The sequence below is a fragment of the Genypterus blacodes genome, unplaced genomic scaffold (assembly GCF_046128005.1).
Source record: "Genypterus blacodes isolate CSIRO-AG114 ecotype Tasmania unplaced genomic scaffold, CSIRO-AGI_Gbla_v1 ptg000030l_1, whole genome shotgun sequence".
Lineage (NCBI taxonomy): Eukaryota > Metazoa > Chordata > Actinopteri > Ophidiiformes > Ophidiidae > Genypterus > Genypterus blacodes.
Genome location: NW_027466843.1, coordinates 3,832,910 through 3,849,253, shown reverse-complemented (window position 1 = coordinate 3,849,253; position 16,344 = coordinate 3,832,910). Strand labels below are relative to the sequence as shown.

At 40.7% G+C, this 16,344-nt stretch overlaps 3 protein-coding genes across 4 annotated transcripts in view; 1 reads left to right on the top strand and 2 right to left on the bottom strand.

Moving 5' to 3' along the window:
* The window catches only part of dgke (diacylglycerol kinase, epsilon), a 181,387-nt gene that overhangs the window by 69,696 nt on the left and 95,347 nt on the right, over positions 1–16,344 (bottom strand). The window lies entirely within an intron of this gene.
* The window catches only part of rasal3 (RAS protein activator like 3), a 225,203-nt gene that overhangs the window by 133,326 nt on the left and 75,533 nt on the right, over positions 1–16,344 (top strand). The gene's annotated exons all lie outside the window — the stretch shown is intronic.
* Positions 7,113–16,344, bottom strand: part of LOC142994641 (endonuclease V-like) — a 42,798-nt gene continuing 33,566 nt past the window's right edge. Inside the window, exon 8 of one of the 2 annotated variants that reach the window (XM_076145431.1) lies at positions 7,113–8,390. In XM_076145431.1, coding sequence (XP_076001546.1) covers positions 8,307–8,390 — 84 coding nt within the window. In that variant the 3' untranslated portion in view covers positions 7,113–8,306. The remainder of the gene's footprint in view (positions 8,391–16,344) is intronic. The other variant, XM_076145434.1, reaches the window with a different exon arrangement.

Sequence of the window (16,344 nt, the reverse complement as noted above, 5' to 3'; positions counted from 1 at the left end):
GCAGAGAAGGGAAGAAATGGTCGCTGCAGTACTGTAGATGGATACAGTGAGTGAGTGTGTGTGTGTGCGTGCGCAAGACTGCATGAGTGTGTGCACAGAGATACAAGCCGAGTACCTGCCTAAGTGCTTGTGAGATATGGAACAGACGCAAAAGGTGTATGAGTGGATGAAATATCAGGAGGGTGTATCCACAGGGTGTTGTCAGGCCAGGCCAGAGCTATGTAAGTGTGTGTGTGTGTTAGTCCGTGTGTATGAATATGTGTATATGCTCCAGTTCCAGCTTAATTGGCCCAAATCTGCCATTCAGTGCGGCTGGTTCCTCACCCCTCGTGCCCTCCTCAGGGAGAAGTAACATAAGTGACATATTAAATCAGCATTCTCTCACGCGCTCCCTCTCTCTCTTTCACACACACACACACACACACACACCTGCTTATTCCCCTTGCCACCATCTGGGAACCATGCCAAGGAACGGGCACAGTAATCAGGCCAACTGTGAAATGTTGAATGCATATTCAAGTATACTGCATACATGTTGTATATACTTACATACACTATGGTCACTTATAAGTCTGGACGCTAAACACAATACTTTTTCATCAACACACTAAGACCCTCCCCCTCCCCCTGATTCAATCAAAGAAATCAAACACCACAGCTTACAAGGCTTGATTGATAAATTCTGAGCTGAACACGTACATAAGGCCAGTATGTTTCAGTGACTTTTTATCTGGAGGAATATACAGTAAGTACTGAGATATGGGACATCCACTGAATACACTTTCCCTGAGTGATCAGTGGTAATGATGGAGTCTGAGCCTGACCCAAGGCTCTGTGAGCTGTACAACACAGACAGAATACGTAGATACGCCTGCAGTAATTATGTGTTTGATTCCTGCTGCCCATAATTGTGGCTTGGAAGCAGTTCAGCAGCCACAGTACTCATTTGCTTTGTCCCTCTGAGACTTTTGCCTCTTCCCGAACATTAAAAGGCTTTAGCTGGAACCAATGGCGACATATCAGCTGTGGAGAATTTCAGTTTTGGGTAGTCATTACAAGACTTGTGTTGTTCTGTGATAAAGTCCCTTCAGGATCATTAACTGGAGCGTATCAAGTTGGGAATAAAATATGTTAGATGTCTGATCAGGTATTAAAGTTTCAATTCGATTTTATTCATTCTAAAAATGTGCGTTTCAACACATACACACAGTAGCACCATGAAACTTTATCTATATGCACTTCAAAGGGTCTAAATACACTCACACGTTCAAAGCAAAACAAATTCATGCACAGATGTACATTACAGTACACATTCACGCATATAAACAATGTAAAAGAGTTTTGCCCCAAGCCTTAACATAAATATCTGTACAGTACATGTGTGCTTGCATGCACTCACACAGACCTTATGCAAATTCCACTTCAGGGAGCCTAACAGAAGGTGGTGGATTATATTGTACAGCAAAATCATGGCTGCGGGTGTTACTCTGAAACACACATCTGTTGTTGTTAAATCATAAACTAACTAACAATCAGGGATATGAAAGAAAAATGGCTTTCTGCGTGATCAGGGCAGAAATGAGCACTGCTGAAATCAAGCTGGCTACACATGGCAAGATACTGCAAACCCACCAGTGAGGCATAACGCTTAACAAATGCCCTCATGGTAATAACAAACATATTGGCACTCATTAAGTGTGAGGGCTGTTGACTTCAAAATTCATGATCAATCTCTGCATTATGCCTAACTGGCAGGATTATTGTTTTGGGTGAGGCTACTGCAGCAAAACATTACATAATATAACATATAAATAAGAATTATATAAGCGAGCACAGAGGAGCAGCAGCTCAGCTCAGTTTTTCTTGGATCAGTGGCTGGGGACGGAGAACTGTAGGAGGATGGAGGGAAACAGACAGAGAAGAAGAGAATCAAAGCAGTGATTCAGCAGCTGAATGGAAGCCAAGCAGGAGACATGTGACTGAAAAGCTCACGATGACAAGGCATAAAGGAAACATATTTCATATCAAATAAGAGAAAGTGAGGAGATAGACTTTCCTCAGATAGGAGAGGGAGAACAGAGAACAGAGAGGATAGAAAACGCAAAGAAAGAAGAAAGATTATAGACAGTTTGCAGTGATTTATTGTTTCCTTATATTGACCTCTGTGTGTTTTTTTAGATTGATGTTACTGATACAAATGACACACTGTTTAGAGAGTAATATTTAAACAAAAGCTTATTGTCTCCTCTGTTCTTATTGGAAATATTACATAAAAAAAATGTTCAAATATAAATATCAATTTTAGAAAACCCCACTGCTTGGACCTCTTCTGTCCTCACTACACACCATCTACTAACATGGCTTCTCCTGCTAGTGTTATGCTGATATCAAACTTCGCTCATCCTTACTGCCTGAGGATCTGAACGACCTTGCAGAACATGGATGAAGGAACAGAAAGGAACTTAAACCTCTCAAACATTCAGCTCCTCCTCATTTGAAACAGTCACACTACTTCCAACAAAGACTATGAGAAACAAGAGTGTCATGATCGACACACAGCTCAAGTTTACCAATCACGCACGGTATCTTTCCATGTATAACAACTAGTGTTGCACCTGCCGAGTCAGGGGCAAGAGGGAAACTTGATATTTTCAACAACCAAAGTATCATAAAGGGTCTAATTCAGTGGTCACTGGTCAAACATAGATTAATATCTTTTTTCTAACATTCTAAACATTGTATTTTTCCTCTTTATTGTTTTATCAGTCTCTCCTGTCCTCTACTTGGAACAGTGAGGGCTGGCTGGAGATTCCTGATGAAATCCCATTGATGTGTTTTGCACATTTCCCACACACATTTCTTGTGCCTGTGGGCACAATTGTGTTGGCACGACCAATAAAACTTCTCATACAGACGGAAGAGTCTCTAAGTCTCAAGTCGGACTCTCTCTCTCTTTTCTGTGGTGCCTTTCAATGTATTAAATCTGTCTTGTCCTCCTAACAAGGCCTTAATACCAACATAATGTTTTGACTTCATGCACCCCCATAGAGCCCTCAGGCCCTTACAGCATTAGTAGTGGAATGATAATATATTATTCTAAATGATCTCTTGATCAGCTCTGTGCCTGTGATATACAATACATGCTACATGTTACTATGTAAATGTATATTCAGCATATATATTAATCACTTACTGAAGTAAATATATAAAATCAATCTGGAACTGCTATCTTTGGAAAATGGAGACGAGTTGATTCACTGCAGTGGAAGATGACCTCATGCAGAGGGGTCATCTCTACATGAGGTGAAGGCCAAACGATTCCCTGACGGTTTCTCCCAAACTCCCATACCAATTACTCCCATGATGTCCCCTGAAAAAGACAACTTAAGCCCCCTACACACTGTATAGGTCCTTTGCTTCGCGCTAAGCACACACAGGCAGCTCACAGATTCATTAAAAATCCTTCCACTGGTCCAATCGCATGTGTGCCTTCCCTCAGGACTCATGAGGTTCTCCACGGTCCTCCATTTAACATCGACTACAACTGACCTTTACATAGATGAACAAGTAACCGAGTCTCCTTAGAAGGAAGTTTCCACTGTTCAAAACTCTGGATGTCCTTAGCTACAATTTCTTTAGGAAATAAGTCCCGACATGATCAATATGAAGGAAACAATAATAAAAAAGTAATACATGGAGTCTGAAAACAAGAGACTGACAATTCAATGATTAAGCCCTTGGGCTAGAAGCGTATTGTTTTTGTTGATATTTTCTTCTTTCCTCACTAAAATTGTCTTCCTACAAACAAAAACTCATAAAATATAGTGGAACGGTCCAGTCTCGTTCCAAAAAACACTATACTAAAATATGGAGATAACGCTTGGTGCGCCCGAGGGACCGTCTTAGTTTCAAAGCATTTCATAGCTGTACGTTCTAGCTGTGAGAGTTTCACCACAATGTAGCAGCTGGAGAGAAACCTTCGTTAAAATAACAGTCATTTCTGGAGCCCTCTATTATTGGGTTATTGTCATACGTGTATATTGTGTTACAGTGACAAACCTCAATCATGCTTTAACAACTGCTTCGGTTATAAGAACAACTGTTAAAGCCATAGCTCATGTTACTTGCTAGTGAAGTAAAAAATAAATAAATAAATAAATAAATAAATACTCAACAGTCCGATGCAGTCCAGCGTCTCCCAAGTGAGAAACGACCTGCAACTAGGAGCCAGAACATGGCCAGCTCTTCAGATGAGTAACTTTCCAAAATATATTTTTAGTTTTGCTAGTGTACCGAGTCCCGGGATGGTGTATGACGAGGATAAGTGCAGGAAAGTATGAGGGGTTTCTTCAAATCTGACATAATTTATACTTAAACAATTAATTATACTACTTGATTTGATAAAAGCTTGGGGCCATGAAGAATTATCCTATTGTATATGATACTGTGGCTACCAAATCTATGTGAATGTGAATTAATTTGAATGACAGAGCACATAGAAAGAAAGATTGAACAATGAGGTGAAATTCATCCATTTCTAGTATTTAAAATTTCTGGATGGGTCTCTACCATTGTGATTCTGTGAAAAATTTAACAAGCATAAATCATAAATACATCATGAAAATAGGTGTGACAGAAGCGGTAGAAACCACAAAATGAGTTATGTATGCAGTTATGTCTTTTGAAACAGCTGAAAAGTGCTCTGTGTTCCCGAGCTTGTCGACTGCATTCTTTATCACCATCACCTCTGTGTCTCTCTTCAGCCTCTCCAGCTTTTCTTTGGCTTTGCTGTGCAGTTCAGCTGAGAGAAAAAGTCTCAAGGGCAGTGCTGCTTTTGGGCATCGTCTCAATTTTCAAGAGTTTAACGATTGATTTCTTAAGCTATTCCTATTTTTTTCTCCTCATCTCAAGTTTTCAGAGATTGTTCCTCCTTGATGTTGGTTCATTAACAAGGTGGAAGTGGCTGCTTTTCTCCTTGAGGACAAAAGGCCTCTTCCATCAATAACAGCCCAACTGTTTTCTACCTTGTTGTATTTAGTCTGTCACATTTAGCAAGGTAGCACACCAATGTTAGCGAGTATAACATTCTATTAGGTTTTCAAACTGAAAGGTGACAAGTCAACAATTACATCCCAAAAGTCATCCCATGACAATGCATAATTTACCTCTCACTGCAAATACTCTGTAGCATGAAGTTTCAACTTGGCTTTTATACGAAGCAAAGCAATGCAGTACAGAGAAATTCATTTTCAATCATCACGTTAGCGTTACTTTACTTCTTTGGTTGGTACTGTATACAATCACAGTCACATGTCAGCTAGTTATGTTTGTGTTACGGGACCCAGGGGTGGGTTTGACCGCAATAGAAATGTAGAGGATGCAGTCCGTCTCGCTTTTTTTGGTTGGTTCAATCAACAACTGAAATCATATCACACATTTGTTACCCACATCTCAACCATTTCTGTTCAGTATTTCCACTATTTCAATATAATTCACACATTCACTCTAGTTGGTTATTAATGATTGTGGATTATTTTATTTTATTAGTGTGTGGATTATTGTATCTCCATCGACTTTTACCTTCATAAACATCTTTAATAATTTAAGCACTTTTCCTTCTATTTTTATATTAATCAACTGGTAATACACAATATCGTAAACCTGGTATCAACGGTCTGTAATAATAACAGGCCACTGAAATGTTTTAACTAGAAAGTGCTTGCGTTACATTCTTTTAACCATGGTATACAGAATAGGGTGGCCAGACGTCCGGCTTTAGGCCGGACAGTCCGGCTTTTCAATGCCCTGTCCGGCGTCCGGCGCAGCATCATCGGACGCGTATTTGTCCTCCTTTTTTAGGCACTACCCACACAGCAAAAAGACTCCACGGATTCGCCGCGGAGGTATCGCGGCTTCCGAAGCGGACACGCGAAACGGACCCGTATCGGCGTCCACTTGCCCGCAATGTCGGATCCGCTGATTGGCTAAGAGCGCTGTCAGATAAATATCCGCTATATCATTGGTTAAAAACGTAAACAAGGCTCCGCAAGTGTGTGTCAATTTCACTTATTACTGCACAGAGGTGTACAAGAAGTTCATTGGAAACAAAAAAAAACTCTTGGATGCAGCCAGGAAAGAACAGAAGTATTGCAGATAGACAATCAACTATTTTGGTGAGTACACTAGTCTTATGATTTCACTGAGGGGCTACATGAAATATTCATATTTATTGGGTTGAAAACAATACAGATTTTTGAAGGTTGATAACAGTATTCTTGCTATGTTGTTATTTGTACCAGTCCCTGCAGGATATAGACAGGCCGAGGGGCAGTGGGGGCTTGGAAGCCATGATGACAGAGGTGCTGTTGTCTCCTGAGCTGCTACATGTGAAGAGTCCCAAATACTGACACACACACACAAACACACAAACACACACACACACACACACACACACACATACAGATGAAGACACTGAAGACCCCAAATGACTGAAGCACTTTAGAAATGCTTTACTTTTTGAGCAGTTGAATGTAAATGTTGTTTTCTTTACAATCTCCTTTGTTGTTAACATAAAAGGTTATTTATGCTTTTCAAAAAAGTTCAGTCCAGTTGAGTGAGTCCACACATGTTATGTTTTGTGGCACAAAAGATTCATCTCAGTGGTCAGTTTTTGAACACCAAAATGTATTGAACAAATTGAAGTACTGTGAACAAACTTTTTGACTCTTCATCAATATTTTTTCCTATTCAGCTACACAAACATCTTCAAACCACACAAAATTGTATTGTAAATGAGAGTATACCAGAGTCCTATGTACACCATGGTAATTTATTGATATGCCGCATAATGTCCTCCTTTTTGGTGTTATGGAAATGGTCACCCTAATACAGAACCTGGATAAAAGTTAACTGATAATTAGTATTGCTGTTACTCTCATAAGTCTTCACTTTCAACAAAACACATTTTAGTTGTTCACACATCACATAATTCTTTAAGTGTACAGTCCACGTTAGGAGTTACAAAATGGACGCCACCCCGCCAAAACCCGAACAAAGTAGACCCACGTTTTTACTAAGGTGTAACTTTATCAGGCTGTTTGTCATAGTTCACTGACATTGTACCTACCTGTATTGAGCAGGTGAACGGGACCAAACAGGAACCAGTCCGTTTCTCTTTCTCCCGGATTGCTTCTGAAGAAACCGCGGACTTGAACGCGTTACCATTAATTCCCCAACGCAACGAAAGAACTCAAACGTTCCGCCCCGCTGACATGCGAACATAAACACATTCCCACTCCAATAATACCGCGACAATTAACATGGACATCAGTACTGTTATAAGATGAATGGGTTAAGTTTCTTTATGGAATAAACACATTTTTACAGTAATCCAAAATGACCAGAATGATTATTTTCAGGGTTTATTACTGTCACCATGTCAGGTGTGCCACATTTGCAATGAGCTGAGTAACAATGATTATTCTAAGGCATTTTGTCATGACCAATCATAGATGAAAAGTTTGTGGCTCACAGAAGACATTAGGATTCATCCTCTGGGGACCATGAATGTTTAAAGCACATGTTAAAGCAATCATGTGATACTTGAGATGCGACATTGGAAGTGCTGGATTGAAACGTCTCTGTCTCTGTTGTACATCTCCACTGTGACTAAGAGCACAAACCTCTTACATGATGTTCCATGGAGTGCAGTACGTTATACTGTCAACATCCACGAACCCACCGCAATCTGTTCTCCCAGAGCCCAGTGCTGGATGCATTGTAGTGACGTGGGATGATCTTCTGACCCTCCTGCTGATCAATATTGCCCCATCTGACCGCTTCTATTCCTGTACACCATCCCTGCAGAGTCAGGCTTTTTGCCTCTTTTCTTTTCCGCTCTGCCCCCTGGGCCCAGGCTGGCACAGCGCTGCCCGCTGCCAAGACATACTCATTTTGAGAGACACTCAGTGACGACACACAATACAGAACACAGCAAGTGACAGTGTGTAAAATGACGAGTGTAATCACATCACAGCCACGTGTATAGTGTGCTTTGTAGTTCATCATACATATACAAACAAACGACCTACACCCTGCGGTAAGTCAGAGATATTTATAATTTATTCTCAAACCTTCTAATGTAAAAACCAGAGTGACCCAAAATTGTAATGAGAACAGCATATAAAAAGAGCCTCTCTGACCCATATCTGATTAAATATGGGGTCAGTGCATAAAAAGAAGCAGTTAATCTGATAGCCAAGAGTGTGCCGAACAAAGCACATTCTCTCTCACACATGATCACACTCTCATAAATAAAAACACACAGATGAAGATTTTCCAGGATTCTGCTGTAGATGTTGGTCTTCAATCTTTCCAAAATCATCTGTCACCTGGAACACAGAGAAACAGTGAGATATGATCAACATTGCAAATCATATTAGATGTAGAGTATATCTAAAAAAAGTGTGTCAAAGCTTAATTGGATTTGAAAACAAAACAAAACGTGCATATTAGAAAACCAGTTCTTGTAAAATGGATGTGGAATACCAGTCTATCTGAAACCCAAACTGATTTGGAAGTTCCCACAGTTCAAACATAGATAAATCAATTGTGTGAAAAAGTGTGATGTGCCCATAGTGGCACCAGTGAATTCCCTAATGAGAGCAGCATATCAGACCACAAAATATAAAGTTTCTCATATATTACACATGGAATAAGGACAAATATGCTGCTATTGTAAAATTTGACAGAGAGGCAACTGCATCCTGAATAAGGGTTTTTGTTCAGGTTTGGACTACAGTGCATATTAACACATGATCTTTGCCATAATGTGGTTTCTTCCAGTAATCTGATTTCTTGTTTGGAACTAAATGTTGTCAGTGTAATTACAATACAATACAATTTGACAAATTTTTAGGTGTTGGTGGTCAAAAGATGAAAATAAATCAGAATGACTGACCAGTGTACCTACACACAACTAATATACATACGGTGGCATTACAACCAGCTGATGAAGCTGATGAAGTTCATGTTACCATAGTTACAATCGCACATCCCTTGCTGGGAAAATACAGGAGTTTTCACTTCTTGGCTTTGGTTCAGATTGCATTCAAGCTTGAGCTGAAACCCAGAACCCTTTGTGACCATAACCGTACCCTGTTTGCTCGGTCTCTGTGTCTTTAATTTGGTGTGCACCTGACCCCTGGATCCTTTGATCCTTCACTAGTATGTCTTACTAGTGTGTACTTCATTGGTTAGTGCTAGGCAGAGTTTTAAAGGAAACAGCTGCCTTTTACTGCTGGCAAAGGGGTTGATGTAAAGAAGACTCAACTAGACAGTAAATGTGGGGCTGTAAAACCTCAAACAATGCGCTAAAGGGAGATAACACTGGCACAGAGATGCAGAATGTTTAATTCTGTGTTGATCGAGCACAATGCTTCAGATTAGTGATAGTTATTTAATTCAAATTTAGCATCACATATCAATGCATGTTAAGCATTTAACCACAGCCTTTTCCCTGATGTGACAGCAAAATCTGGACCCTAACAGCAAGCCAGGAGGAGCTTGTTAGGATCCTCTGTTACTATTTACCCCAAACTGCAGATGCTTCAGCTACAGCAATACAACACTAAACAATGTGCTCTGAATAGCCACCCAGGACATTTTCAGTGCATTACAGAGGCAATCACCAACAAGTAAAACTGGAGGAGAGCGACACTGAGCGACAGAGTGGTGGAGGGAAAATAAAATCAGAGGCTGAGAGAGGAAGGAAGATGGATAAAGAAAAAAGAAGGAAGAGGATGGAGAAGGAGGGCGAGCGGTGTTATCGTGTTACAGGCAGCCACGGCGGCGGTCAAGGTGCCGAATGAGCAATAAAAGGACATCATAATAGAGTTGTAATGGCAACACAGCAGACATTACACAAGGCCGACCCAGGGCCAGCATTAGAGGGAAGGAGGAGAGGTCTTGCTCCTGCTCTGCAGAGGTGTTAATTTACTGTAGCACATATTAGTTACTAAACACTGACACATTAGACCACAGCTGGTGATTACAGAGACTATTATTAGTTCTGCTGGTGGACAATTCCCTCTCTTTAAGTGCAAGCGAACATATTTGTGTGAGCCATTATTAAAACAGGCATTTTCATCTCTGGAGGCAAATATCCACAACACACATGACAGCAGTGGTTTCCAACATGGGCATCGGGGCCTCCAAAGGGCCACAAAATAAACAAATCATCATTACTCAACTTTTATGTATTTTTCTTTTTCTTTCACTGTCATTTTCTTTTTTTCTTCCTTCTCCGTGACTTTTAATCATGATGAGTGTGTTTTACTACTTATACTTGTCTGTTTTGAGTTGAATAGAATGTTGATCATTATTTTGATTGCAAGCAGTGAGGCCCTGTTAAGCCTTTTGAGACATTTTATGTGACATAGGGAGAGCAGTTTTCAAGAGTCTTACTGTTGCCACAGTATAAAGGCACTGCAGCTGTTAGTTTCGAGAGCACTGTGTTGTCAAGGTGACATAACAAGGACAGATCTGCATCTGGTGAGATAGGACGAAGAAGACGGCGCTGCTATCTCGTCATGTATAAACCGTCAGCCTGGCAAAAACACATTGTTGCTTCAAAAATGTTTCCCAGAGAGTTTTTGCGTTTTTTGCGTTTCCACTCGACATATAACAAAAGATGTGTCTGCATTGCCGCGTAAACAACATGTACTTACTCCCCTGTGAAACATTTGCTGAAAAAACCAAAGTACATTAGATCGTCAATGATAACTGGGAAAGAAAATGTGAAATCTTAAAAAGCCTTCAAAAGAACCCTCTTTCATTTCCCACCTGGTTAAGATATTGCTTCAAATACAAACTTATAACTTCCACATATAAAGATATATTCTGATAGTCGACGTGTTGCTGTTAAAGGGCTCAGTATAGCATTGAGTGTTATTTTATGTGTCTTTAATGTATACAGTAGAGGTTTGATAAATTATGACTCTGGAAATTTCAGTTCAAGGGTGTTGCACTAAAAGGCCATTAAACATAAATTCTAATTAGACATAAGATATGATGACCCATGGGGGAGATATTATATGGATGCTAAACTAAAACAAACAGGGGGATTCTAATTTATATGAATATATTTAAAACATGTATTTACAGACACACGTATGCATGATGGGGGCTTTAAAGTGTTCAAGTCTACAGTCACTATGACCTTTGGGGTTGAGACCTTCTGGCGCTGCTGTCTGACAAATCCTGAGCTGTGTGTCATGTTATATTCTATCATTCTTCACAAAGAAAAAGCCTCCAGTTGTCTGAAAGATGAAGGAAGCGGAATTCTACGGAGCAAAGTCCCAAATTATTGATGTTGTAGCCACAGGTAAACACAACAAGAAGAGACAAGCTCGGACTAGACAAGCCACACACCAACACTGCTGCTGGAGCTGCCGGACTCCATGCTCCAGTCCGAGGTCTGACCAATCAGAGAAACAGGTACGGTAAATGCTCACTGGTTTGAGTAATCATGAGCGTCCCCGTCTGCACAACTGATCAAAAAGAAAAGGGAGAGAGAAAGAAAGACAGTGAAAGAGAAATAGAGTGAAAGAGAATATATAATATATATTTATATATATATATATATAGAGAGAGAGAGAGAGAGAGAGAGAGAGAGAGAGAGAGAGAGAGAGAGAGAGAGAGAGAGAGTCCTGAGGTTTAACCTATGGCCTTGAGCAAGCAGTAGCACCATTATCTATGTTTACCAGGTTGTGTCTGTCTGTATTGGATAGCCATGGTCAGCCATGAGCAAGTCTGTGAAAAAGGATCTGATTTCACTGTGGGAAGTAAACATGTTCATGCATCCAAATATGACTTCTTTAGTCTTAAAATGTTTTCTGGTTGCACAAAGTAACTCCAACATTGTTATTTTAGTGAAAGATTTGCTTCCTCGCTTTCCCTTAATCAAGCATAACAACTTCTGTGTCGTACTGTCGCAACTCAGCACAGTTACTTAATAATGTAGTATTCGGATTTGTTCACTTTGATAACATCATTTTGAATGATCCTCATTGATTTGGTCAGAAATAACAGATAGATTTAAAAAAAGAATGTGGGTAGGTTCGGTCATACAATGAGACACCCATGACCACACATGCACACAAACACAGACAGACAGGTATTTCCTTCTGCAAACATACAGATACATACACACAAACACACAACCTCCTGATGTCAGCACATTTCTAGATGATAAACAAGCCAGCGAGCTGCTTAGCCATGCTAGTCAGGCTTTGACTATTACTGGTGTGCATAACACACACACACACATACACACACACACACACACACACACACACACACACACACACACACACACACACACACACACACACACAAACACAGCTGTCAACATTTGCAATATTTTCCCATTTCCTCTGCGGGGCAGACTGAAGAGCATTACATCTTCAGGGGGGCTGAGCCCTTCACTGGCAATAATCTCCTTTACACTTCACACTGGCACAGAGATGAATCATGGTGGATGGGGTCACTGTGAGTGGGGTGGGGGTGCTGATGTGCCATGTGAAGGCTGGCCCTTATGGTCCTTGTGTATGTCCCTGTGTGGGGGTGCTGAGGTGCAGACAGAGGCCAAGGAGCTTTTTCAGGTATTGTCAGTGGATCAGAATGCTTTTCACTCATGCAGATTAGAGCACACCCAAAGCCAAGTTGTGGTTTTAGCCATGTTAGTGGCTGTCCAACAATGATCCTCTGTGAAATTTACAGCTACTTAATTATTATTACATTAATTCATGGAGCTCAGGGGACGAATCCTAATGACTGTGGTGATAACCTGAGTTTCATCTCGCACAACCAGCAATCAAAAATATAATTTGTCCAATACTTCATGACAATATATATAAAAAAGACAGAATCACTGTCACCCCAGCTGTTCATTGTCTTTTGAAATGGAAGAGACGTGCAGGCACTGATGACAGAGAAGCAGCTTGTGATCTCACAGGCTTATTCTCACTTTCTTAATGCCAGCAAACTGCATGATTGGAACCTAATCATATGTTCACAGGTGTTAATACATGGTCAGCGAGAAATAAGAGATAGCCTGTCAAGATTAAGATGGTAAAATGAATGTGCAGTGATAATTTTATGATTTCATAATTTTCCGATGCCAGCTTTTCCCTCACCTTTATATCATTGTTTATTATCATGTTTGGTTGGGGTCTCACACCCACACACCTTGCTTTGTAGAGAGCAGTTGGTCTGAATAAAATCTTTCAAACTCACTCCTTTGGGAAAACAACTGGTGTGAAATGTTTGGATTATTGGAAAGTATAATATTAAATTATTAAATATTAAAGCATTAATGACCCCTGGTGTGTATCTCTCCTCTCTAACTTACGAAATCATTTCTGCAGCATGGCTTGCATCTAATAGAATAATAAAACTCAAATACATCTTTAGTTCAGAATGTGACAAAATGTTTCACTTTTAAACTACATACGGTTTTGGCCTCAAGGTCTTTCATTTCACAAAGACCAAAACATTTCCAGCTTCATCACATTTCTGACTTTCTTTCTTTATCTAACTTATCCAAGCAAATGTTTTTGTTTTGCTAGCGGTTGAATTGGAGAAAAGTCTGTTTTCATTCTTGGTTTCATCTGAAAAGAGTTCTATGCTGGGAAAATGTCTCGTCAGAATAAGTGGAGGAAGAGCGATACTCCTACCTTTTTCATCATTTGTATTACAATATTATATCAGCTAGTCTTATTTCCCCCATAACTACATTAAATGTAATGTAATGGATTTAGTCTCCTCTGTCATACTGAGTGTGTAATGAAAGAGGAATGATGATGAAATCTCATTTTGTCATGCAAATGCAAGCGTAGGGATTACTGAGACGTAGACCATAAATTCATAAAATAAAATTCATGGGATGAAGGAGGAACCAGAGCCAGTCGCACACTGAGTGACGTTGGCGATGACCTGGCCGGTGAGGACATGGAGCTGTGACGGAGACAAGTGGGCTGCGTGCCACTGTGGCGCAATCACCTTCCACCAAAAACAGTGACGGACTGAGAGTCAAGATGAGAGTTCGTGTTCTGGTCCTTCCTGGTAAGCAAGGACATCTACGACACAGCTTAACAAAGATTTCATGGTAGACCCAAGCATTTGCTTCCTTGGATGTAAAAATTAGTAATAATGGTAGAAATATCAATAGTAGTAGTGATAGTGACCAGCTGTACAGCTTAACAGTAATGACAGTACTAGACTACTAGCTGGTGGAGAAGAAAGAGATAGTAATAGAATCGTTACAGTGGTACTAGAGGTTGTAATAATAGCTAAAGTATTAGTAGTAGTAGACGTAGTGAGAAAAGTAACTGCATGCACATAGTAGTCGTAGTGGTAGGAAAAGTCATAGTTGTAGAAGTAGCAGCCATTAAAGTAAAAGTAAAAGTCGTAGTAGTAATAGCAATAGTTGAAACAGGACAGGTACAATACTATGATTTAGTAACAGAAATTGCTTGCCCGCTCTCTACTACAATGGCCTTTCACATATGTGCTTGTCCTTTATACAATTACACTGCGTTATTTATTTTCTGACAAGATATGTGGAAATAGCCAACGTTAGCTGGCTGGCAGGGTGCTATTTAGCGCTCACTGGCAAGCTAATCTGGATGAATGAAGAGGTCATGACAGAGTGTTGTAAAGACAAACACTGAGGCAGTTTCTGGACATGGTGTCTTGTGAGAAAATTGGGGAGTGTAAGCACTAATATAGTGTTGAAGTAGAAGTAACAGTGGTAAAAGCAGCAGCGCAAAAGTGGCAGTAGTAGTAGTAGTAGTGGTAGTTAGTGATGAGAATAAAGTGTGATTGGCAGCATATATACGTACATGAACAACCTGTTCACTGAGGCCTTTTGCTTCTCTGGCTCAAATCCCAACAGAGAGTATTGGAAAAAAAAAAAAAAGTTGTCTCTGTCCTGAGCCAGTGGAAGTGAAAGGAACAGTCTGCTGTTGTGATGGCCGAGAGTCACTAGGGCTTTGTGCTACAGTACACATATATAATACATCAGGCATTTATTCATGTGGGCTGGGTTGGAAAAAAACTTTCATGCACTCACATTGTGTTTTTGTGGATTCACAACTGTAAAGAACCAAGTAGAACAGAGGTTGTGGAAACCTGGAGGCAACCGTACACAAAACACACTCACTCACACTTATTCACACTGGGAAGACAGTTTCACCATTATTGAATCCTCCTGCTGGAAGGACTGCCGGAGCATGGGTCGGAAACGAAATGTGTCCCGGTGAGAGCAACAGAGCGTGGACACACATGGCTACTTCTGTTCTCACGCATTTCCATTCCACCCCACAGTCCGGTGGATGTGCTGTCAATGCTTTCAGGTGCGGATCTGTCCCCCTGGACACAAACTATTGGCTTAAATCTGCACCGAGTCGACGCAGAGGCTGATCAGTGAACAGTGAGAAGGTGAGCCCTTGCTGCCTCACGTCTGTCTGTCTGTCTCTCTGTCAGAGTTGAATGCGCCAAATCAGCTTACTGGTGGCCAACAAGCTCTTTGAAATGATGCTGCCTCATACTGAATTCTGCATCGAGCCAGGATGCGGTTCACTGCCATGTTTGACAGCTGTGTACCAGAGGGCGATGGAACAGAGAGAGGTAGCGGTTGAGAGAAAGGAGCAAAACAAAGAGCAGCGGGTGAGGACAGAGAGCGCCATAAGATAGCAGGAAGGGCAGAAGAGGAGATGTGCATGTTCTTTGGACAGAAAGAGATAAAGACACACACAGGAATGTGGGGTGGGGGGGGAGTGAAGCTCAGAAAGGCACAGAGGAACAGGGAGAGAAAAGAGTGTGAGGTTCAAAGAAAAAGAAAACATGTTTGAAGCTGCCTGTCTGACATAAAACCTGCAGGCTCTATGAAGCAGCTGAGCCTTGACTCTGAAGACATCAGAAAGAGGCAAGGAGGAGGAAGAGGAGGAGTGATGAAGGGTACTTGTGAAGAACAAGTCAGTGAAGAGCGTTGTTACAATGAATGGTACAATCTGTATTCACTTTACATGTTGCCATGTCACATCTCTGTCATATTTCCTATGTAACTTTATGCCAGTGTGTAGTTCACTGCATATACATTTATGTATATATGTTTGCATGAACAGAAGGAAACCCATTTGTGCTAAAGTGAGAGAGCAACATCACTGATTCACTGCTATCTCAGGGTAGCTCTAATGCCAACAAATCATAGTTTTCCATCAACGACCATAAAAACCCATATTACTCCAATGCAAATAAGCCATAGCGGGTGTGATGCATGAA